This window comes from Lonchura striata, chromosome 1 (genome assembly GCF_046129695.1).
Source record: "Lonchura striata isolate bLonStr1 chromosome 1, bLonStr1.mat, whole genome shotgun sequence".
NCBI lineage: Eukaryota > Metazoa > Chordata > Aves > Passeriformes > Estrildidae > Lonchura > Lonchura striata.
Window position 1 is genome coordinate 25,680,653 of NC_134603.1, and position 26,535 is coordinate 25,707,187.

General features: G+C 39.9%; 1 protein-coding gene across 1 annotated transcript in view; it reads right to left on the reverse strand.

The window, feature by feature from the left end:
* NECAB1 (N-terminal EF-hand calcium binding protein 1) overlaps positions 1-25,064 on the reverse strand; it is a 48,211-nt gene extending 23,147 nt beyond the window's left edge. Inside the window, 5 exon segments of the mRNA XM_021543273.2 lie at positions 1,318-1,442; positions 3,755-3,780; positions 15,726-15,834; positions 17,440-17,460; positions 25,019-25,064. Of these exon segments, the coding sequence (XP_021398948.2) occupies positions 1,318-1,442; positions 3,755-3,780; positions 15,726-15,834; positions 17,440-17,460; positions 25,019-25,064 (327 nt within the window).
* Between the last annotated feature and the right edge of the window lie 1,471 nt (positions 25,065-26,535).

Consider the following 26,535-nt stretch of genomic DNA (forward strand, 5'->3'; position numbering starts at 1 on the left):
AGGCCAGTACATATATTTTATAATCTCATTACTCTGCTGGGACTTCTCCTTGTAATTAACTTCTGAAGTAGTTCTTAAATGCTGTCTTTAATTTACTTCCAGTTGTTATGAGATGACATCCTGCCCTTCAGCAGTAGTATTTTATACACATGGCTATTTTAAAAAAAATTATGCATAGCTAAAATGATCCAATCTGTTGCTTTTTAATATCCAGCTCAATAAGACAGTGAGTCAGTACTTGTTCATTATGAGTGGAAGATGCACAGCATGAATGAAGAGACATTCAGCTTCCTGGCTCAAGCTCTAAGTAAATACGCTACACTTTTGGATTTTTATTTTGGCAAGTTATGTAAAATGTATGAGTACTTTATTCCTGCAAACACACAAATACCAAAGATAACAGCTTCACTAAAGAAGCACAGCTTTCTCCACACTGATCTCTCCACTGATTGACTAAAAAAAAAACCCAAGTTTTTTTGACCCCAGGGGATCTCACTGAATAATCTTGGCTGAAATTTCTGGTTTTGATGATGAGCCTGGTGTGGATCTGTGGCTGGGTTTGGGGGATCTGGGTTTGCTTCTGTCACCTTTTGAAGCTGTTCCACCTTGCACAGGATATTTAACTGTTCAGCCAGGGAAGAGGAGCAAATCACCAATGTACTGATGCACTTCTGGTCAGCCACACAGGTGGGATGTGGTCTGAGCACAGGAGCAGGTACAGCCATAACAGAGTGCCAGATGGATTGGCTGCCTGCATGTCCTGCAGCACTGCCACATCCCTGGTCAGATGTGCAGGTGGAGAAACCAACCTTCTTCCCCTGAGAATCATCTCCTCCCTCCAGGGTAAAGGTCCTCTTGCTGTGTGGTGGCAACAGCCCTCACACCTCCTCTTGACAGGCTCTGTGACCACTGCTTTTGTTTAAAATGCCTCAAATGGAAATGAAATCTTGTTCTTGGCCAGGAGGTTTTGCTTAACCCATCAGGTTATTTTTTCAAATTTGGTCTATTTCCAAATGTTGGTGTTGATACTTACCCACATTTCACAGGGGACATAGAATCCTCTTCACATAACAATGAACATTCTTCAGGCCATTCACAAAGATTTTGGCTATATCCAAACTACAATAGTTTGCAGACAGGACTTAAAAGTTTTCATATACAACCATTTTAACAAGCATTTTCCTACTGGACTTTGCTACAAAAATGTATATTTGGAAAAATTTAAACATGAATTAGTAAATTCTGATGCAAAAACTACTGGAAATACTCCAAACAAACAAAATATAGTGTAAAGAAAATTTCACAATTTTTACTTACTTTCTTTGTTTTGTCCATTGCCTTCAGTATGGTTATGTTTAAGTCTTCCAAGACAGATAGAACATTTTCATACTCTCCTAAGTGCTTTGAAAAATAATCAAAAAGAAGAAAAAAACCCCACATCACTTACAAATTATCTGAAAAATCAGTGTTTCATTCAATCTCAACTTTATCAAGTTTGAATTAAGTTACAGCATTATTCAATATCTAGATGCAAAATGAAAAGGAGTTACAATGAAAAGGATAATTTTCTTTTTAATTTTTTATTTTTTCTCTGGAAAATCATTCCTGGCATACCTAAAATACCAAAATCAGTATTTCAAAACATTTTCTTTCAATAAATGAGCTGTCAAATTCACAAAAGTTGTAAATATCAACTTGACAGGTTAAACAAACTTATATGCAAAATATCTACATCTTCTTTTTAAACTGAAATTTCAGTCTAATAGTCTACAATTACTAGCGGCAAATGAAGTTTTCATATATGTGTGGTGAATTTGATTATATTGATACGAAAATTAGTAATTCTGGTAGAGCCCTTAGAGGAGATAATATCAAGTGGGGCTGGTTGAGAGCAGCTGTTTCTCTGAGAAATGAAGAGACCATGAGTTGGCCAGATAAGCTTCTAGTCCCAGGTGCTGTGACATTTTCAACAAATATGATGCATGCAAAATTCATTTTAATGAAAATCATGGAAAGAACAAGTTACAGGATGTCCCTGTGTGGCTTCTCAAAGCAAAGGACTTCTTAACAGAAAGAGCTGATGTAAAATCAGAGGCATTACAGCAAGAGGAGGGAGAAAACCTGGGAAATCATGACCCGAGTTCCCACTTGATTGATGTGATGAAATACAATTGAGGGAAGCACAAGAAGGAAACAGTGTGAAAAATAAATTAATTAAATTATGTTAAAGCTTAAAGACTGTGTTAGACAAGGCATTTAGACATCAAATCACCTGGAAGAGCACAAAAATCAACATCTAAGTGGCAGACAGGAAGAACAAGGTTAGATAGGAGCTTTCAGAAATAATAAATAGCAGCCCTTCAAGGTTTTTAAGAGGTCAGCAGGAGCTTCTTAGGAGAATCATGAGAACATAAGTTACCAGGAAAATTGTGATGTGATCTGGTATTTCTAAGAGTTTGAATGAAATGATTTAGAATTAAAACTTATTATGAGTTAGTACCCTGGATGTTTTTTAGCTTCATTTCTGAGAAGAACTGATATAACTCAGAAAGAGCTCTATAAACACAAGCTTAAATATGGATTGAGTAAATTCAGTACCAGATTCATGGATGAGAAACACCCTAGTAGCAACGTTTGAAGGATTTAAAAGGCATTTGAAGCAGCCTGTATTTAATCAAAACAGACAATAAACAGAGTCAGTGCTGGACTGACATCCCCCCAGTCCAGCAAACCTGTGAAACATCAGCTGCAGTAAATCCCATGCGGAACAAAACCCCCTCTCTTCCTCAGCCAAGTTTATACAATTTTGGCCAGATGCTCAACCAGCAGAAGTTGTCACAGCCCAGTTCACTTCAGATAAGCCTCTTGTCATATATTTATAAGCCACAGGGTGAGGTGGTTTTTAGTGGGCTCTTGGCCATGTCGCCCTGTGGGTGAGTAAAGGAGCTGGTATTCAGCTTGACAATATGTTCATCTTTTAAAGGTCTTCAGCATTGTTGACCACTGGAAAACTTGTCATGTTTCCCCCAGAAATTGTCTGGTGTTGACAAGTATGATTTTTTTTTTCTGACATTTTGTGGGAGAATCCGCAAAAATATTTGTAAATTGTTTTCTGCTGCAAGAAACACTCCTAAATCAGGTGCTGTTAGATAAGCTGGAGAGCAAACAGCGTGTTGGGGAAATGACTCACAGCCCAGAATGGGTACAGAAATGGGTAACTGGGCCAAAATCTAGGCCTTGCAGGAGTTTTATTGTGACAAAGTATCATAGAACTTGTCAAACTTGCTGTTCTCCCTGGCTTAAGTAGGAGGAAAGTAATGAATTTTCTTTTAGTGGGGTATATGACAAGCATTAAAGTGAGAAACTAACTAGAAAAGATATCTCACAGTAAGGGGAAATAAAATACAAGTCATCTATCTATCTATCTATCTATCTATCTGTCTATCTATCTATCTATCTATCTATCTATCTATCTATCTATCTTTATGTCAGAACAGATATTGACTCTCAGAGAATGTGAAATACTGACTAGGAAAAATATTTTCAAAGTAAATTCTGCACATAAGAAATTCTGCACAATCTGCACAGTCTGAAAAGATTATAAGCCATCTGCATTTTCCCAGGAGTTCTCTGAGTGAAAATTATTTTCTGTTTAGCTACAAAGATTAAACAAAAAAAAATAATCACATGGCATGCTTATTTGCACAGGACTGCTGCAGGCATATATTATATTCTTTCCCAAAAAAGAACTTACCATAGAGCTCTTCTTTGTCAAGATTGCTGGAAAAATAAGAGTGCAGAAGGTTAGTGAGGTTAGTAATGTTTGTTTTTTTTTATTGGTAAACAGTGTAACTCAAACATTAGCCTGACAGGGATATGAAGCTCCCTGCTTGAGCTGCAGCAGAAGATGCAAGTGCCTGGCTCTTGCTGGCCTTGCTCTGCTGCCTTAGGGCAGAAGGCTGCAGCCTTTCTGAAGCTGGCTGCAGGTGCAGCCTCTGTTCCTGAGCACATTCCCACTGGCACCTTCCCACTCACTGCAAACCCACCCTCAGGTTCAGCCCGGTGGCTGCTCCTCAGGCCTTACACATTTGGCCCCAGTTCTTGCAGAAATCCATCTAAACACCAGAAATTTTTTGTTTGGAGTTTTTTCCTCCACCTTTATGCCTGTAGCACTCTTCTGTGGCTGTCATGCTGGACAGCAAGGCTCAGAGATCTTGGCCTTCCATGCTAAAGAAGAAAAAAACCCAAAAACCTTCTCCTGTTTGCAATCCTTGCTGTGCAGTAGTGTTCTATGGGAGAGCCTTACAGAAGGAGGATAAAACCAGATTTAGCCCATGAGCACACATAATTCCTATGACTTTCTGGTCATGCAAGACCACTTCACCACTACTAGCCTTGGCAAAATTAATAATATGAAAAATATAGATGTACTGCCATATTCCCATGCTATCATTACATAAATACCTAAATGCAGGGAAGTGTTCTATTCAATTCAAACCTCCTTGCTTGAAGTAGATTTCATCTTGATCAACTTTGAAGTGATATTTTCTCTCATGAGCAAGGCTTTAATAGTTAAAAGAAAAAAACATTTGACCTATAACTCATTACTGAAAGTTAGCATATTGCTTTTCTTCCAAGGAGGAAAAGAAACAGATTATTAAAGAAACTTAAAAGCATGAATGTCCTCTTTGAATCTTGCTGAAGGGTGAATATTGAATGGCTGACTGCACTTAGTATTTTCTCACTTATCTTTTTAATGGAATTTTTTACTTGACCTTTTAATAAAAGGATGACACAGTACTATCTTAAAATCACTTTCTCCACTGCTAACTTCCATACATCTGGCTTTTATTTCACAAGGGAGAGAAACTGATAGAAATTGCAGGATCCTGGATTATCACAAACTTGCATACTCAGGGCTATAAAAACTTCTGAACACTTCTAATTGATAATGTAAATTAGATTTTCACACACAACATTTATTAATTGAAGGTGAGTCTTATCTGCATTCAAACAGACCGAGCGAGATGGCTGCAAATGAGACTTGCACCTGATTTCTCCAATGACCTCGGTGGCAGGTATAAAGGATTTCATGGTCTGTAAGAGCTGGTGCTGAAGCTGTGAAACTCAACTCTTAGGTAAACCAACTGTGATGGGGAAAAGTGCAACTCCTTAAGGCTGTTTACCACAGATCGCTATGGTATCTATGATCAAATGTGCTTGGCCAACTCTTCTGCAGTTCACCCATTGATTTTGGAACAGTCCAGATATTCACCTTTTAAATGCAAACTGAAACCCTGAAAGCTGGAAAATTTCCTGAGACATAGAGCCTTGACAGGATATGATAAGGTTAAAGGACAGGAGAGTTTGCTGTTATAATGCCTACTTTTTTTTCATTGTCCCTGCATTTTCTGCTCCTTCACACCATCTGCCTTAATGACTTAATGTAAAAGACACTTCTGCATTTCTTAATGCACAGTTTAAAATAGCCTTTCACATTTTTAACCAGTCAAATTCATTATCTCTTTTCAAATTTTATATTTAAATCCCTTCTGGTCCATGTTCTTTTGCAACATCTTCAGCACCATGTTAGTGACATAGGGGCCAGGGGCTTTCAGCATCCCTGTTTTCAACATGCTGTTTGTCCTACTGACAGGAGTGGCACAGCTGAAAATGGATTACCAATGAAAATGGAAAAGTGTTCAGGTACTGAATTCATTTTCAGTTAGAACTGGAAACACGAATTACCAGAAAATATTACCCAAAGCATTTTGTGCAGCAAGCTTGTGGAAAAGCACAGGAATGACATAAAGAACATAGATTTCTGTCTAGCATACTCAGTATTTCCTTCTGTTATAAATATCCTTGGAGACTTCATTGTTCTTAGCATCCTGTTTGAAGGGGATGCTGTTCTAGGCAGGGAAGCTGTAATTTTGTGTCAGTGATTATTTTATTCTCTCTGAAATAATGACATGATGCTTCAAAAACAAGCTGTGAATAAACCTCAGAATTCTTTTGCTTCATACAAAGAATTTTAAGTTCCCTGCAAGATGCTACAGAAATAATTAAAGAAATTTGGCAAGTATTTAATAGTACAGGAGTGAGGTGCACACCAGAGGGCTGTTTCTGTAACTCAGTACTCAGGTTTACAGCAGCATATGTTCCTCATTTCACTGGGTACATATGCTTCTGCTTAACCCTTAATCTGGTAATGCTGAACATGTTATTAACAATATTTGCTGGATGACTCACATCCAGGTACCAGCCCCCCACTCATGATAAACAACCAAATCATAGGGTGAGGCAAATGCATTCACATCATGTCAGAATGGTAATTCTCAATTTGCTTTCTGACTACTAGATGCAGTCCATCTACCTGTCTGTGTCTAAAATGTTCTCTACCTAAAAAACGCAAGCTATTGTTAAAGGACTATTACACTGAGCAGTCCTGATCACTGAAAAGTTGATCATATCTATTGCTCAGTAAAATAAGCAAATTCACTTGAATGAACCATGGCAAAAGCGCTTACTTGTGGTACCTCTGGAAGTGGTCCAAAATGCAGAATTGCAAAGCAGCTGTGCTTTTGTTCTGCCCACTACAGTTAGCCATGGACTGGGGGCAGCCAGGGAGGAGAGAAGGTTAAAGCTATTTCACTCATCCACTGCTGTGGGTCCATGGATCCATCCACTGACCTGACACACACTGTTCTATGGTACAAAAAGCAGTTCTAGGCAGGGGAGCCAGCAGAAGATCTATGTATTTTCCCTGGACCACAAGAAAAGGTATCCATCTTACAGAGGATGGAGTCTGAAATATAAAATAGTTATTTTATTGAGGAATCCAATACTATATGAAAGATTTTATGAACTAACTTAATTTAGGAAAATCACTGCCACGGATTACAGCTGAAGAATGATAATACTTGCTTCTTCAGATCTCTCTTCATTCTCAGATATGAGAAGGGTTTATCTCAAAAGCTTGAACTATCTTTTCAGTCCTCTTTGCATGCCTCTTTGCTAAATTTGGTTTTAGGGATGAAAGCTAGTATTGCCTATTGTTAAGTAGAAGCATATAATTTGTGAGTGAAAGGAATTCAGCATTACTTAAACTATGCAAGGGTAACTGAATAGGTGTCCGTGGACAACCTCAGCGAAAAAGCTGTAAGGTCTTTGCAACCAGGAAGCCTGTGTACCATCTCACTTCAAGTCAGCAAAATGAGGTAACTGCTCCAACACTACTGAAGATGTTTTGCAAAGGAGTCTTATGTGTGCACTTCCATTTTAAGGATTTTCTGCCTTGCAGCTCCTTTGCAACATCAAACAACACCTTTTGTTCATGTTTGTTCAAGGTTTCTTACCTGTGGGGGCAAAACTGCTTCCAGCAGGATGCAGTGCTGTAAGCAGCTCCAGCGTTGGCCTCTGGTCACAGAAAACGAGAGAAGAGGAGGCAGAAGTGGGACAAAGCTTCTGTCCCTGGGGAGACAAAGTTCCTGCTGCCCCGAGGACACTGCTGCTCTTCAGTCCCAGATCCATCTGGACTGAGCACCCTCTGGGCTCCCAAAGGCAGCAGCCAGCTTGGCTCTCTGGGCTCTGACATGGGCAGTGGGGTCAGCTCTTTTACTATCCCACATTTTGTTTCACTAAATAATTGCCTAGTTTGCTTAGCTCCAGGCTAAGTGATAACTTCAGAGTCATGACTTACTGCTCTGCCTGTAGCAGGACTGAAGGAGAGAATAAAGGGGCTTTTTTTCCTGACTAAGAACTCATCTAAAAAACAACCCTCTAGTCCTTTGCATTCAGCAGTGACTAACAGGGATGTGATGACTACACAGTTGACAAATCACCTTAATCATCCCAGCTATAACAGCCTTTGTGTTGCTAAAAGAGGCTTAATAATGCTATTAAAACTTGTGGTGTATGCTAAAATTTGTAGTGTAGAACACTCTACAAGGGCTGCAGAACTATGATTTTTTTGCAGAGTCTGAAGACACAAACCTAAATGAGGAAATGAGATGCAGCATCACAGTGGCCCTTTTGCCACAGAGAGCAAATTTCAGAGTTTTCACCCCATAGGAGGGAATAATGTTTCAATTTCTGTTTTTGTCACAAAATTATTTAAAAAAACAAACAAAAAACCCCAAAACAAATAAATAACACCCCCCTATCTCCCCCCTACCCTCCCCCAACCCCCTCCATCTACAGAGATGCAGCTTGCCAGTGCAGGGAGAAAATTCATACAGCCAAAGACCAACTGGAGTTGAAGTTGGTCAGAAGTGTGTGAGAAAATAAAAAGTTATTTTAAATATATTAATGGCAAAAGGTAGCATAGAAATAACATCAGCCTGTTACAGGATGAGGATGGGCACCTCACAAACAGGGACATGGACAAGGCAGAGGTGTTTAATGCATTCTTTACCTCTGTCTTCAACACAGATGATGGATCAAGGGGGGCTCAGTGCTCAGAGCTGGAGGACCATGGCTGTGTGAATGTTTGACTCCCAGTAGACCTTGAAATTGTGTGAGATCTGCTGCTTCAGCTGGATCCCTACAAATCTATGGGGTCTGATGTGACTCACATAAGAGTCCTCAGAGCTATCTGATGTCATTGCAAAACCTCTCTAGGTAATTTTTGAGCAGTATTAAAAATCTTGTGGTTCTATGGGAAACCCAGACTATGGAAGGGACCAGGCCTCCAGACTACACCTACCATTAAGCAACCAGCTTACTGCAGGGAAGCCAATGTTATCCACTGCAGAACTGAAATGAAACACTTTAAGTCAGCTTCATTTAGTTAAAGGCAACTGAAAACAGTCATTACTGTTTGATTTTTTCACTGAGAGGAATTGCTAGTTGTTTCTGCATAAAGCTGAATTTCCCATTAAAAATGACCACTCACATGAAAAATTCTATTTGCAGCTTGTCTGTCTGACCAGAGGATCTGTTAGTAAATCATTCTTGGTGAACTTGTTTGATCACTTGTGAAACACTAAAATGTATAATCAGCTCACTCTGACCCATATCTTGCCTTTGTCTATGTGCTTCACTTCCAAACTGATTTCTGTAGCTATGGTGATGAGAAACCTGTGTTAAAGCCAACAGCTGCAATTACATGTCTTAAATATTAGCAAACACATCTTCCTGGTGCCAATGCTGCATCATGTGCCTGAAATTCTAATTTAATCTAAAAGAACCAGTTTTTTAAAAATAGTCAAACCCCAATATATTATTTTCCTCTTGCAAATTTGCATTCAAAATTCCTTTTAAAAAATTACTCACCTGAAGTTCACCTAATTAAAATCCTGTCTGTTATGTCATATTCTTCTTAATCAATTTTTTATTTTCCTTGTTTTAGTTAATTATTCTTTTCTTGTATTGAACTGTGAAAGACCAGTAATATCATGGGACTGAAATAGGCCTTCCAACTAAAACAAAAAGAAACCATCCAAGGCACAGATAGTACAATTAAACTGCTGAGGACTTATCATTGTTAAGTTTACAAGCAGAACCTTGAAGGAAGCATTCTGGTCCATATAAACATGTCTTTCATTTTAGTTTCAGTGCACAGTACTGGGCTCCAGGCTCATGGGTTCTCACGGCTGCAAGGATTGCTAAGCAGCCTCTTACTCTCTACATCCAATTGTCACCTTTTGGAGTTTGCTGCTAGGGCAGATGATCTCAGCACTTCTCTTTTGACCCAAGGGAGGAACTAGGGCTCTGCTAGACCTGGGCAGGTGGGAGGAAGGTTTATTCACTCTGGGGATGAGTCCCAACTGTAGATGTTCATATGTGCGCTGGCTGTCCAACCTGCCCTGCCAGGCACAGGAGCCCCAGTGAATTCTGTGGAGTGAGAGGGTTTAACAGACCATCTAGAAGCAGACTCAGAAGTAATTTGATATAACACTGGCATCTAGTGTTGCTTCAAATGCTCTAGCATTTCTCCTATCACCTATGTCCCAGCTACTTCTGCTGTGTTACACTTTCCACCTTGGGCTGATTTTCAAGTGTGAACATCTTAAATGTCTAATGCCTGGGCAACTGAACTGAAGCCCATGTGAACAGTACCACAGTATCTTAGGTGCCAGTGACTTCCCTGAGCATAAGGGAGCCTTAGACATCCTGCTGACACACAGGCATGCAAGTGTAGATGTCTCCATAGTACCATCCCTCTATCTGCTGTGCATGCAGCATGACACACTCTCCAAATTCCCAGCATAAGCTCAGTGCTGCATGTGGCCAAGGTGCTCAGATCCTCACCAAACTCATCTGTGGCTTGTGCACAGTTCAACTTACACCACACACAAAGGTTTAATGGGTCCTCCCTACCTTTGGGAGGCTGCCTGCGCCCCAGGCTCTCAATAGTTTCAGCATCCTTGTAACCAGGGTCCTGACCAAGGAATTCATTTTACCAGTGCATAAAGGGAGAAAAATAACTCTGATTCCCCACAGACTCCTGTGAGTCAGTAATCAGTGAAGCATTTATTGCACTATCTCTCTGGCAGGGCTGCAGACTAAATCCCCTTGAGACCTTCTGTGTATCTCTTAGTTTGTAACTTTGTGAAATATTCTCATTATCTTCTGACACCTTTTCCCAGAGGATGCCATTATACTAAAACAATTTCCATGGAACTCAGTAAATGATTAGGGTAAAAGGGAGGGTACATTTGCAATGAGTTTTGTGAAGGCTTATTCTCTAAACCATTAACCATGTCAAGGATTCTTGCTCTGCTGAAACATGAGCTTCTCAGAGTTGACATTAAAATTAAGTAGGAGAAGATTTACCAAAGAAATTAGTTGTAACAGCCTTCACCCCTTAAACCACTAATTTAAAACTTTTCCTGTATGTTTTTCTCTCCATGTATAAAAAGACCTGTACTTCTGATACCTTTCTCTACTTTCAGTACAGTTATTCATACAACACATAAACATAACAGCTGTATGTCTGCAGAGCTTCCTCAGCTGTGCTTCACCACTGTTTTACATGAAGGATGTTTTGCATTCAGTAATAACCAGCAGAGTATGTGCATCTTCAGTTCCGAAATTACTTCAGCTCCAAAATTACTACAATCTGCAGGCCATGTTCTCCATGACCCTCCTTGTCAGCCCAAAGAAAGTTTTCTGGTGACTTTGCAGCACTCCCATTTACTCCAACACCCTTCCCATTGCCCCCATCAGCCCTGCAGAGCCTCACTGAGCACTGTGGAACTTGGAGCTCAGACAGGGGGAGGAGAGAGGGGTGAGGAACCATACCAGGTTCCCTTCAACCTCACAAAACTCCACAAAGGATAACTCAGATTTCAAATAGAGTGCATTAATATTATTTGAAGTGTTAGGACAAGCATTGACCAGATCTAAATGGACATTACAGATGTGTAACATGGATGTCATGTCAAATATATGTCAAATTGGGACAGAGAGATAAGCTCTTCTCCTTGCCCCTTCCCTGCTCACAGACATGAACTCATGTTGGTCTAACTCTTACTCTGGGGGCTTGGCTCCTACTCAAGAAACTGTGGGGATCTACCTTGACCTCCTGATAACTTAAAAAGAGCCTAAGATGTTGCCCAGATGCTTAGAGTGTGTTTATACTGGGGCTACCTGCAAAACAATTATAAGAAAGGGGAGGAGAATCACTGTACATACTCCAGGCTAAAGCTTAAGTCACTGCTCTTGATTTCCTGCCTGTATTTGCTCAGTTGGGGTTTTTTTACATGTCTTTAAATACAAGACACTACTTTGCAGCAGAATAAAATGCATGCTAGGAAACGAGTCCTGGAGATGAGGCTATAACAGCCTAGACCTGATCACTTCTGCATCAATGCAAAGCCTTTCCTCCACTGGCAGTGTGAGGGCACCTGAGTATGGACTCTCCACAGATGTTTCTTTATACCATTTAATGGTATGTGATTGCCCAAAGGTTTCAGGAGATCCTGGGAAGCACAAAAAGAAGTGACTCTCAGTGGCAGTCAAATGCCTAATTTGCTTTCAGCTTTACTCTGAAGTAATGACAATACTGGAAACTGCACTTACATGGTTAACTGCTACTCCCCTAAAGCGGTCACCTTGTACTAATTACATGTCAGGAATGCTCACTATATGGCCTAATCACCTCCAAGAGAGGTAAATCACTAATCACTAATTACCTTCAAGAAAGGTAAAATATCATAGCAATACTAAAAGATGGAAAAATAAATTCCTTTTTGCATGGATACGTTACTTCACCTAATCTGGTTGTTTTATGCATTTGTTCTGGCTGTATCCAGGAGAAAATAAGCTAAAAATTTAGGCAATCAATTTTTACACTGTGTCTTTAATGGTATTTACTTAATATTTCAAATGTCAGAAAAAAATAAGGTAGAGATTTTTAAATAGAAAGAAAAATACTATGCATGGAAGTACCTCCATAAACTGCAAAATATATGTCCAAATTATGTACTGAGGAAATAACCTCAGCTAATGCAAATTTTCAGTAAAAGCAATGATCTGCCCTGAATGGATAACCTGTACTTTAGGGTCTAAAAAAACCCATACATTTAAATTCATCCTGTCATAATAAACTCCTATTCAACCTATGTCTTGGAAACTTGATGCAGCAGTAACTAATTCTTACTCATCTGTGTTTTTCCTGCTGATTTGGCACTAATTGACTCTTCTTTTACTCTGTAAAAAGAGAACACCTAACTGCTTCAAATACCAAGGTGCAGAGATCCTAGTCAGTCAGGCAGACACAACCTGAATTACAGGGAAGTTAAACCCTCTGTTATTTTCCCTGCTATCACATTGGAAATGGTAATTACTCATTTCAGCAGTCTTCCACAGCCTATCTGCTTTGTGACAAGCATGTTGCATTAGCTTGGATCGGTCTTTTTAAAAGTTAATAATCTAAATCTCACTTCAACTAGACCAACATCAGGGCCTGTGTAATAGTGGGGTTTAATACCTGCTTAATTTAGTTCCCTTAGAAGTGTTAAGCCAGTGTAAGTCTTTCATGCTTTGAATCTTTTATTGGAAAATTGCTGCAGCATAGCTGAGAAGGGAATTAAAATTGCCTGAGTTTGTGGTCCATGGCTATCACCCCAAGGCCACATCTGCTTTTTCATCTTCAGGCTTTAAAGTACAAAGACTTGTGCACATAGACAGTGAGGTTTTGAATGATGGCAAAGCTAGAGGATTTAATGCAGGTGGAAACAACCCAAAGTCTATTCTTGTGACAAGATGGTTATGAAGTCTTGAGAGACTCCAAGAAATTAACTAAGGGATCATGACATGCTTCCCTAGACATCTATCCTAGGCATTTACATGTAGTGTAAACCACTGCATAATCACAAAACTTAAAAAGTATTTCTGGGAAGGGAGCTGCAGTCTGCAACTTGTAAAGAGTGAAATGAAGCAGAGAGAAGATAAAATATTTGCCCAGAGTTTGACAGTGTCTCCATTTTAAATGGATAAGAGAGACAAAATAATCTGTGCCAATCTCCTCCCACTAGCTACAAAAATGAGCAGAATTCTTTGTCCGCATCCTCTCCTACTAAAACCAGACATAAAATACTTCTGAGTTGCATCATTTCCATTTCATTCCCTTAGATAATTTGGAAGTGGAAAATTCTATCTTAAAATAAATGGTTTGGGGATTGTTTGATATGTACATTATTCTCTTAATGCTTACATTAAAACACTTCCCAAGGTTCAGTGAACATTTTGCTAGTTTTCTTAGCTAGCTTGTTAATTTGAGACATTTTACCATAACTTGCCCTTTTCAGGAAATTCCAGTGACTAAAGATTTTGCCTCACTATATCTGCTCCATGTGATTTTTTTTTTTCTTTGAAAGCTATGTTAACAAGGAAATTATATTATACTGGCCAAGTTGTCTCTCTTTGCTACACCCATCTGATATTTGGCCTGTGACATCTTGCTGACTGATTTCTCAAAAGCTTACAAAAGTGTAGGGGAAAGCTTTTAAAATGTATTTGCCTCTGTTCTGTATCAAGCCTGGTATAATACTTTTCAAAGTGTGCAATGAGCCTTTTATTAGTTAGACTCCATGAAAAAACACTCAAAAAGCTTCTTGTTGCTGTTTTAAATCCAAATTTCAAGTATGTTTTCTTACCCATATCTAGGTTCTCCTCCTCCTGTAACAAATGCTAATCCATCAATACAGAGCACCCTTTCTTCTGGTTCGAAAAGGTAATTTAGTAGCTTGTCTTAATCTTCCACTTGCTCCGTTCCCTGAAATACATGAAAACTGAACTCTTCACAGCATGTATTCTGTGACTTTTGTGCCAACATTTTTGTAAGAGTTTTTCTGGATAGTGAGAATGATCTCTCTCTCAGATGGCTGCTGTGACAATTTAATATGACAAGTTAATAGCAGCAGCATTCAACAATTGCACCAATTCTTCAGGTGTGCCTATCTACCAGGAAATAATGTTATCCTCACTTTTCTACATATTTTTCAGATTTATATATTCTCTGTTAAAGAGAAACTGGTGTAATAAAAATAAAAATAATAATGGTATTTCATGAATTAAAAGATCTTTACAAATAAAAAGCAAGGAGAAATAGATGTAGAACATGTATTTTTTCTTAGAAATCTTGCTTAGTATCAAGAATTTCTGCCTTTATGGCTTGCAGACAAATGGAATTACGGTAAAATTAAATCACTTACACAGGTATGTAGTACATATGAGGAAGTCCAAAGCTGTGTGAATGAGTCTGGCTCTGAAATGAGGTTTTGACTGGATCATTCATTGACCTCCTTGGCCATAGGGGCACATTCTTAGCTCCTGTTCAACTTGGTGTTTACCCAATATCCTTTTCTGCCAAGCTGCTTTCTAGCTGAGTGGGCCCCAGCATATATTGGTGCATAGAACCACAGAATCATAGAATTGTTTGGGTTAGAACAGACCTCTAAAGCCATTGAGTCCAGCTGTTAACCCAGCACTGCCGAATCCCCGAAATACCTCCAGGGTTGTGACTCCCCCTCCCTGTCTCCATCACCCCATCCCTTAATCACCTTATAAATCCTGTAGCATTTTTTATTCCCCACAAGTGCAACAGATCAAGTACAATTTCTTCTGCTTACTTCAGAACATTATTTTGGCACAAATTCTAAAATCCTGTGAATTCTACTACATTTAATTTGATTTCATTTCCCATGAAAGTTGGGGCTTGTTTCTCCCCAGAAGCAGGACTTTGCACTTCTTCTTGAACTTCATGAAGCTCCTGTCAGCTTATTTCCCTGTGGCCTTGTTAAATCCAACCATAATGGGAATATCCCAAAGGACCACAACAGCACAGGTACCATGCCACCAGACAAAATGGCTTTTTCAATTCTTTACTATATAAAATTTCTTCATTAATTTTATTCCTTTCTCAACATCTGCTCCAAGTATTCATCTCAGTATGATTCAGTGGAATTGAGACTTGAGGAATTCACGTTTAAACCTGAAGGAGGCCACAGCTCGTTTTCTTTCCATGGTGGGAGAATGCAGAAAGCATCCAATTTCCACGCTGTGCTCTCAGTACCCAAATCACATTTATTGAAATATGCAACTATTTCAACAAGTTTTCAAAACACTTCACTTAGACGGTTTATAGCCATATGTCACAGCCTGGCTTCCTTCAAGCAGCTTTCTACATAAGCTTGTTTCCTAAAATCAGCCTGAGGTCTGTTTTCCATTTGCAGGTACAGAAAGTGGCACTGGAATTGTAAGAAGGGGGCACTTACTCAGTATTGTGTGTATTGATGGTGCAAAAAAGTTCATGCAGTTCTTCTCCACTCAGAACTCCGTCAGCAAAGTAAGCTTTGAATTCATCAAAGGACAGTTTTCCGTCATCTGAAACAATGAAGACATGGAAATTGACCTAATTTCATTCATGTTATTTCTTGTTTACTCCATGCAGTAGAACAGGAAATTATTAAAAGCCTCTAGGTCTTCAGCTTAAATGTAAAACTATACATTTTAAATGCAAGGGTGATAATCAGCAAACAAAAATGAAATAAAGATTCACCTTTTCCTGTCACTTAGAAGAAATTTGAAAGATTAAATTTTACTTAAGTAATAATTTATCTAAATTGTTTGAGCTTTTGCATGAAGCATAAAGAATATTTTTATAGCCTAAAATTCACAAGTCTTTTCTAGTTAACAGTAAATGAAAGTTCACATGTTTCTTTCTTTCCCTCAGTAATATACTGAATCCCTCATAAGGCACTAAAAAAAACATAGAGGATAAGACTAAGATGTTCTAAGCATCAGACTAATCTAAAGTGTATTGTGACTTAATTTTATAGTGGTGAAGAATCTATTATAAAGGCAGTATCTAATTCCTGTGACTACATGCTGTACTACAGCAGGCAGATTTGAAGAGTAGAGCTGAGAAGTTTAATTCTTCTTTTACTTGCTATTATTTAATAATTTGACTGGAATATATGGCTTCAGATATCTTGAAGAGGTTTCAAAATTGTACAATTAAATGTCTGCTTCAACAAAACCATTTTGAAAGTGTTTAATATGAAAAGAAAGGTTGTAGCTGGATCATCATTACAATCAAAATAAAATGTCAAGATCTTAAAGAGCCAGAAACAAAGATGGCACAAAGCTGCAATGATTACCTAGCTGAGAATCTAAATACATTTGTCATTTGGCTCTGGGTACAGAGAAGGAATATCAAATATTGAGTGTGTTGAGCTGAGTGTTCTCACAGATATGCTCTTACAGATACAATCACTTGCATAATTAAACAACCTCTGCAGATTTATACTTTGCTGGGAAGGCTGATTTGCATGCAAGTTATACACATACACAAGAATACTTGTGAGAATACTCAGTGACTTCTGGCAACTTTCCTGAGATAAACATATGAGTTTACCCATAGAACAGCCTACGGTATGACACAAAATACTAAACAAGTCTGTTTCAGTCCTTCAGGATCATTGGATTTATCTCAATCCAGAAAATCACTGATCCATCAACAGACTGGGTACTTCAACTATTTTCTTTAATTTTTTGTCATCCAAGATCAGACATTGCTTTTTAGTTCCTTGCTGTTTATTCTTAATAATATTCTGAATGTTATTGACACTGAGTGACAAATCACTGAGATTGTTTCTGGCAAAACACAAGGGCTTTTGAACCTGTTTGGTACTTACAGACTTCATACAGTTGCTTTTCCTAAAAAAAAGCTCTGATTATCCAGGGCATTTCTCTGATTTTGTATGAGTGTAACTGATTTGCCAGAGCAGCTGAGGAGGGCTTCACTGCCAGTGGCCATCCTTGTGCTTCCTCAGTGCTCAGATGCAGCTCAGATCCAACGCTGAACAAGTGTTCCCTGTGCTGTTAAACTGAAGATGCATTTATCTAGACAGTTGGTTTTTCCCCTCCCCACAGGTGTCAAGAATAGCTTTTATTTTATTTTAAAGCTGTGTCATTTGTCCTCAGCACCACTGCCCTGGGCACACCTCACTACCCTTGGAGTGCCCAGATAAACACTATCTGAGCAGAAACCTCTATTAGAGAGTCTTCATCCTTGCCACTGGCAAAGTGACAGGGGAAGGATGAGTAATGAAATAAACTTCTCTGAAGCTATGCATCCATCAGGGAAATCAACCTTCAGCTGTATTTTCCTTAACAATGTTATTTAAGAAGCTGTTTTGCAAGACTTGCTTGCTTTTGTCTGTCTTCTCTGACATCTTTCAAAAGAAGGGCTTCTTCATAAACAGCCACAGTCACCTGTTCTCCTTTGTCTCCCAACTGGCAGATAAGTAAATAAAATGAAAATATAAACAATAAAATGAATCCCCCACGTTGCACTTGCAAATTTATAAACAGATTCACACAGTGGTTTACTCCAGATTACAGGCCTTCCTCCAGGTTACAATTGCATTCTCACACTTATTTTAGTAAAATTCACCTGTCTATTAAATAGATGGTTTTCTGTGTAAAACCCAAGGGCTATCCCCCAACCCCCCCAACCAATCTGCTGCAGAAATGCTAATATACTCTCCAGGATATTCTTTGCATAGCTGATGCCTTCAGTAGAGAGCGGCATATCTGACAGAGGAAAGTCACACACAGTCTCTGAGTTGAAAGGTGATTTCAGTCAAAGGGTATTGAGTGAATAATGGACAAGGGCACAGATGTATTTGGAGCCTGTGTGCACAAAATAATGGCAAATGGTGAGGCCACAGCTCGTGAAGGAAGTTACAGTGATGTAGAGAAGAGGGACATCTCACAGAGATGCCAGCAAATGCTAGAGGACAGCTAAACCACTTCCATTATTTTGGGCACCCTGTTTGGATTGTGAGCCTTTCTAAGCAGTTTAAAAAACAGTCTTTTCATAGCAGGAGCCACATCAGATGGAGCTCATACAGCTGAACAGCAGCCCGAGGGCTTATGGCACTTGGAAGAGCCACATTGGCAATCAGATGGGAAAACCACTCTTGGCTAAAGCTCATCCTGGGGTTCACCATAGGAGCATGTGATTTGGATAATTGAGCCCTCAGAGCTGTCTTAGCCCAATCAGATAGTGCCAAACCTGCCTGCAGGCTGGCAGCATGCACACTACCAGGGCAGCGAGGTTGTTTATAAGCACAGATTTATAAGAACAGATCTATAAGAACAGATCTCTGCCCCTGTAGGCCAACAATTAGCAAAGGAAGAAGAGAAAATGATAAGTGATATTAATAAATGGAAAAACTCACAGTGGCAGAAAGTATTTACTCACCAGGAAGGTACATCAGGGACTCAGAAATGACAGTGCTCAAAGTCACTTCTGCCATGGGAAAGCCAAGGGCCAAAACACAGACCCATTCAGGCCCTCACAATTCTCAATGGGAGCCCAGTTTCTCTTGTGGGTGTTGTGACAGCCCTTTATGGATTTTTGAATCCATCTGCCTTTTTAGAACTTAAAGCCTTCAAGTGTTTCATGTGAGCCACAGCTGCCTGCATGGCTGAAGCAACACTATGGGAAGGCAGCGTGAACATGGGTCCTCCTCCCAGCTCACCTGCTCCTGGGGACCTGCTGTGGGACTTGTCCTGTGGAAGGAACTGGCAGTCCACTCTTGCTGTAAAAGGTTTGGATCAGATTACTTGAGTTCTATAAGACATTGCCCTGTATACAGAGAAAACAAGGTATTGGGGGGCGGGGGGCACATCACAATAAACATAGATGGACTGAACCAGGTGCAAAAAGATGAAACCCAGGTGGTTTATTGACATAAGGCACATAGGCTGGAATCAGGCCAAGAAAGATCTGCCAAAATAACAAATTTCAGTGTGCCAAGGCGAGCATACTAATAATATCCACTAGGTCCCAGTCATAAGGGGCTTTCATCAGAAGAAGCACAGACATAGACAAAGATTTAAAGAGTCCGGGCAAATGCACTAAGCTTTTATTGACTCTGATCTGTATTGCATGTTGATAAAATCAGAAATAAGGATTTTGAGGCATTATTCTATCTGTTATGCTGGAAAAGCTTCACACAAGTAACCAAGTGATTCCAAGGCTACCAGGTCAAGGGTTTAGGTTATTTCTATAGAATTGTTTTTGGGGATCCGTAGCAGAGTCCAGCCATGCAGCACTTGAAGGACCCAGGGAGGTGCGATGGGGAATCCCACACCAAGCTGAGCCTGGGCTCTGGAACAGGACGCAGGGTGATATCTGCAGTGGATCCAGATGGTCAGGAAGCAAACAGTAATGTGGTGAGAGTTCATGGGATGTACTGCAAGGGTTTTGCCTTATTAATTAATTCACTGAGTAACTCGAGACCTTAAATCAGGGATGCTACAGTTCAGAGAATTTCTGTCCTCTGGCTTCTGTTTAGAAAATGTGCTCTGCAAAGTCATTCAGTAAATCTGGAGCTAAAACATGGCCACTTTGGGCCACTCAGACCTGGCTCTTCAGGGTATCATGGTGCACTGAGCTTTCCCAAGAGATTCCTGTACATTGCTTCTTTTCTCCAGGGAGGCCATACAAGAGCTGGGCACCCTGTCATGCTGTGACCCCTCTGGCCAGTCCATATGGAGGGGAGAGCCTGTGCACTGATGCAGCTGCCACTGAGCAGAGCTTCTGGGGCAATCTCTGGGCTAGCTGAAGACCTCATGAAATGACAGGTTGTTATAGCCACAGGTTAGGAGATAGTAGCCTAGATAAAAAAAATCCTGAAATCAGGGACTTGGCATTCCTTGCTTTGGTATAACTCTAACATTTTTCTTGGAAAAAAAGTTTAACCCACTAAGTGTCAATCCTGAAAGCCTCCAGGCCAATTCTGACAGTTCACTTTAGGAAAGATTCCAAAGATCCCTTTCCCAAGGTGCTTTCTCTGCCTCTCAGAGGCATAGTACCTAAATCCTCAGGCACACTATAAACTAGCACTCTGGTAAACAAGCTAGAGCCACTGAGAAGTCCCAGTCTGAGACCTGCTGCAGTGAGGCAGCTTTCATCCTGCCAGAGCTCACCTACATGAGCTGACACAGGTGGTAGAAGACTCAGCTGAAAAGTCAATGTTTATTCTGAAATAGCACTGTCAATAAATAATTAATAGGAAAACACCTATTCTGATCTCTGCAAAACTGACTCTGCAGTAGGCATTGCAAGATTTCCTCCTGATGATCATACAGGAGCACTTCAGAGGCATTTTAGTTATTTTCTGGAAATTTTATTGGTCACTCAAAAGCCTACGATCTGTGAATCAATCCCTTTGGTCACTGACACCAGTGAAATGGACAGGGTGCTACTGCTGCCCTTGCCTTATTTTAAGTAATCCTTTATTTATGAATTTTTATTAGGCCAGTGTTAGCATGGTTTTAGAGCTGGGCTGAAATCTCCAGATTATTGTAATCAATATGCTGCATATATAATCACAGTATTTTATACAGTTTCAGAATTCTACATTTAAAAGCCCGGTGTGCCTCCTCTGTATCATGAACATCAGGGGTACTGAATATGACAGAATTCAAAGATTAGTCTCATCTGACCATTTTTCATTTTATAGATCCTAGTTCAAATACATTAAAAAAAAGCTTCTTTGAAATGTCAGAGAAAAAAACATAAACCAGACACAAATGTAGTGATTCTGACATTAATAAGATTCTGTTGCAAGTCTGCTGGTTGTTTGATATTCAGGTTTGTCAGTCTATGGCGCTTTAGTCTTCTTTTGTTTAGTCAGTTTTTAAAATTTTCCCTCATTTGTTTGCAGTCATTCCTGACTGCCTGAAGCATACTGTTTACAGTGTTCCTTATGGTTCAGGCTTTTAGGGTTTTTACAGAAATGTCTGCTTCTATAGCAGATATTACCAATGTTGTTTTCAAATATCTTCCCCTTCGGAGCTTTAAGAATGTTTGAGGTATAGTTTTACTCAGTGTTTTTTCTTAACTGTTGACTTGTGTTTACAAATCAATGAAAACATCTATGTACAAACCATCTTTTCCAAACCTGTCATATTAGGGTTGCCCCCCTTAGGGCTTAGAGGCATCCAAGAGCTTGGGGACAGGATGCTGTTAAGTTTGGAACAGGGCCATAATCAAATACCAATTTGAATTTTGTGGAGGAGAGAGACAGTTGAGAGCTACTCTTCCTGGGGGACAGGGCTAGGAGTCACTCGCTCCAGGTTTGACTGGATGGACACTGAAAAGTGACAAGGGGAGTCTCAAACACGAGAGTATGCCATGTTTCCAGAGCAGGAGAGGAGATCCAGAGCTGGAGATGGTAAAAGGCAAAGGCAGCGGTCGTCTTCCCCAGAGGGATGGGAAGAGAAATGACCACCACGATGCCAGCAAAGGCAGGACACTTTTCTCTGGTTATTTTGTGGTGCTCCTTGCCTTTGGTCTGTGTTCAACCATCAGTGGTGAGGCACCTTCCCCTTGTTACTCTTGCAATATCAGGGTTGCATTATCAGTAAATTATTATATATTTTTTTCCATCTATTTTGACAGTCACACTATTTGTGATTGGACTTCTGCAATATAGCCTGTATTTGAAATTCCATTCCTGTGCTAAGAAGGGGGAATTCTGGCAGGAGGCAATTCTAATTGGGCACATGTCACAGCTGCATGGTCAGAAGAGGCCCCTGGGTGACATTCACTGACAACTGATATCATTTCACTTGTCTGTAGATCACTGCAAGGCTAATGGGGTGCCCCATGTGCCTCCTGGCATATCAGGAGATTAGAGAGACACCTCATGCAGACAAGAACATGCAGGTGCTGCATTCACACGTGTGTGAGGAAACCACTGCTTCCTGCAAGATGAGGGAAGCAAATTTTTTTTTTTTTTATTAGAAAAGATTGCATTTGGCAGTTCCAATTTCACATTTTTCTTCACTCCCTCCCTTGCAGACTAGAGACAAGATTTTACTTTTTGGGAGGTTTTAATGAATTTGATTTTAAATAGCAAAACAAATTAAAAAAACACAGATTTTCCCTTTTAGCTGGAATTTTTTTCCAAATTAGTTCTGTGTGAAATCCACATGCTTTCCTTTGAGCACATATAAAGTTCTATAAAGTAAACCTGGCCAAAATTTCATTTTGTCATACAGACCTGAAACTTCTCCTTTAAAAAAGGTCAATGTGAAGCATCTCACCTTTATGAAATTGCTTTTTTCCCCTCAGGGTCTTCTGTGGCTTCTGTCAATATAATGAAACATATAGTTTTTAAAAATTCTTCCCTGTGCCTTGTTCTCCCTTTAAAAAAATCATGACCTTTTCATTTATGGGAGATGTATGGATTGGCTTCACAAAAAGCAGAGCTGCACAGCCATGAAATAAGAACTACAGATAGAGTTTATGAAGCTGATCCTCTCATGGAATCTCTGCATAGCTGATATTTCCACAAATAGGACAGTAACAGAATGATATATGTACCTGGGCTGGCAAAGAAAGAAGCCCTCTGTGTGACTTCATTCACATGGCTGTTTGCTAAAGGACTTAACTGAACACAGATGCCATATATTGTAGCATTTTTGAGTACCAGCAGTTCAGTTGAATGTCTTTGCTCTTTTGATATTTCATTTTATACTGCCTCTGCAAGAATATTTGTCTTTTCTTGCCATGGAAAGCTTACTTGAAGTCCCACAGTCCACAAATTCATAGTAAAAAATGCTCATACAATACTCCTATTTATCAGCTCGATCCACTTTTTTTGATTTTTTTTTTCCTTGCTGTCTAGCAAGAATCTACTAAAGCTTTTGATGATATTTTCTCTGAAGGTATTTTAATCTCACAAAGTGAATGAATACAGCAGAGAAGGTTCTATTAAAAGTATATGGGAGAATTTAACAGGGCTGTGTCATGGACAGTAATATAGTATTTGTGACTGAAAGACAACAGTTGATTTCCTGTAGCACAGAAAGGTGACACTGAAAGTGTAAGTAGACCGATCATTAACCAAAACTAGTAATTTATGGTAACAACAGTGTAAATATTTTCAGTGAGTGGCCACATATTCAATAACCTTCTTGAAAATAAACTTAACTTTACAATATTGAAACAAATCTCCTTATCAATGTGGCACAAGCCTGTGAGTTGCTAGATTAGCAAAGGGCAAGTCCCATGAGCAAACACAATTAAGGTCTAAAAGCTGAAATAATTTCACGTTCATGGACTTAAATTAATAGAACTGAAGTGACTGAACTTAGCCACTTTTCTGTCAATAATATGTTGTAAAGAAAGTGTATACAGGTAGGAATACCAGTGACCAAAGTCTCTGGGGCTGATATGGTCGTATTTAAATTATTTCCTATGGAGGCTAGAGAAATCAGATGAGCAGATGAGGTTTGTTTGAAATAATTTGGGGAAAGGTTGGGGAAGTTGAAGTGTGCATGTTAGAGAAAACATCTAGATAAAGAGTCCTTTAATACAGGCTATGCCATTTTCAGCTGGTATTGTGGAATAACACCAATACAAAAGCTGGTCTGAAGTGGATCAGAGTTGGAGTAGAGTGGATCTCAAGATTTGTAGGTCTCACCAAGGTCAGGGGATACTTTGAAGATGTTTGGGTGGGAGTTTGCTTTTTACTAGGGTTTGCCTTGGAACTAAGAAATGCTCTGTGCTGCACAAATTTAGACAAAAAAACTTTACAGCTGCACCTTGCAAGATGCTGAGCCCTTAGTGACAGTCTAGCACAGCACCTCTCAGGGGTTGCATGGCCAGATGCACATCAGGGCATCTCCCTGGGCTCATCCTCAAAGGGTTGAGGGGCTCAGGATTCTCTGCACATTGACCTTGGGCACCTCAAACTCATCAGGGTCTAAAGGGATGGGATGAACCTGCATGGTTAGTGAAAAAAACAAAAAAACATTTAGAGGGTGAGAAACACTAGTGGAAAGCACCACCCTCCCCATGTCCCAATAAAACCAATAAAAATTTGAAGCCATTTATTTAGGAAAGTGACTGTTTAGACTGTTTTCACTTATTTAGAAAGGTGACAGAACCTCTTCTAGCCACCCCCAAACACTAACCTGCTCACACATGAAGCCATTAGAAGCAAAGGAGGAAGGGGAAAAGGGAAGAAAAAAGGATAAGGGAAAGGGGAAGGGGATGGGAAAGGGAAAGGGGTAAGATTCACAGTCTCACTGGACTTCATCCCCTTCTACCGAGGGAGGCGATAACAGCGAAAAGGAAAAGGAAAAGGAAAAAAAGGAAAAAAGAAAAGAAAAAAAAAGAAAAAAGAAAAGAAAGGAAAAGAAAAGAAAAGGAAAGGAAAGGAAAGGAAAGGAAAGGAAAGGAAAGGAAAGGAAAGGAAAGGAAAGGAAAGGAAAGGAAAGGAAAGGAAAGGAAAGGAAAGGAAAGGAAAAGAAAAGAAAAGAAAAGAAAAGAAAAGAAAAGAAAAGAAAAGAAAAGAAAAGAAAAGAAAAGAAAAGAAAAGAAAAGAAAAGAAAAGAAAAGAAAAGAAAAGAAGGGGGGAGGGGGCAAGTATGAGGAGAAAAAGAAGACAAGAGAAAAAGTCAAGACATAACCAAGCAGGTGTCCGTCCCCAGACACCCGCAGGTGCCCTGTGCGAGGGATGGGCTCCATGTCGCGTACTCACATCGCGGAAGATGCGCAGCCCCGCTCCCCGCTCCGCCGCCATCCGCCCGCCCCAGCCGCCGCCGCTCCGCAGCGCCTGCCCGGGTTCTCGCGGTCTGTTTGCGCCGCCGGTTGGGCTGCCTGCCCCTTCGGCACAGTCACTTTGGGAGGTGTTCCTCAGGAAAGCCGCAGGAGCCCATTCCGAAGGTGAAGTCCGGCAGCGCAGGGGGCTGATGGAGCGGCTCTGCGCTTCCACGCTGCGGTGCGGACACCGCCAACAGCTGCGCTCTGCAGAAGCGCTCGGGCTTGTTAACAAGATGATGCTTGAATATAATATATACCTCAAAGTGGCCTGGCCAAAAATCAGGGGCTGCAGGGGCGCGGAGCGCTGGTGGTCCTGCAAAGAAGCAAGCGGGGAGCTGTGGGATGGGGCAGGAGGGGCGCGGCGGGGTGAGGGCAGCAGAGAAGAGGGTCCCGGGGAGGGAGAAGGAAAGCAGCTCTGACGGGAGCTCCCTCCCGGCTATTTCAGACCCGTGCCAAGAAGTTACAGCATGGACCTGTGTAACGGGCTGTGACTCTGTGTTCCCATCACAAACCACGAGCAGATGGCATTGCAATTATACATCATATGTCACAACAGTGTTATAGATTATATACTACAGTTAGTGGTTACTATCTATGATACTATGCTTCTTAACAAATATTAAAGGGAAGGGGTTTTTTTTAAAACACCTTCATGGATTAAAAGCCTCAGTCATGGTGTGACTTGAAAGTTTCTGCTTCTCTCACCTCCCTTTCCACATTTCAGAGGAAAACCTGAGAGATGGGAGAGAGAACTGTCCAATTGGAAAGACAAGGCATTTCACAGGGTGAGCCATTTTTATCTCAATTCATCAAGATGGCTTGAAAAAGAGATGGAAAGATCATCTCAGGCTATTTTTGCTTTTTAATAATACTGAAAGGCTGTTATTTAATTTGATTTTTATGATGGAAGTATGGGAATATATTTTTTTACAGAGAGGAAAGAAGAATAAATTCCAAAGGTTGTCTCAAGAGCAAGAATGGTGAGTGGAAAAAAGAACAAGTTTCTTTAAATTATAGAGGGGCTTGGTTTTGTTAACTTTTATAGCAACAGCATTAATAATTTACATATTGAACTTTTTTGACTAATTTATACCCTGGTATAAAAAGATCTTTGATGAAGACCCAGTATCTTTCCTTTTTGATTAGCCTTAATATTCACCAAGAATATTTTGTTTGTCTAGAGAAATCTTCCTTCAAAATCATAAGAAAAGATATTGTGCCATCTTGATATTTTTAGGGTAAAAATTAAAACATAAGAATAAAAAATGTCACATAGAACTTTTATTATATGAGAAACTTGTGAGTAGGGTGTATGTGAAACTCACTGATGATAGTTTTTGTATCACTTTAAAGTTACTTGAAGCAATATCTCAATTTTAATGCCACAAGGAGTACCAGAGCTCTGAATTTTAGTCAGTTCCATATTCATTCAATGTCTCCCTCTGTCTCTG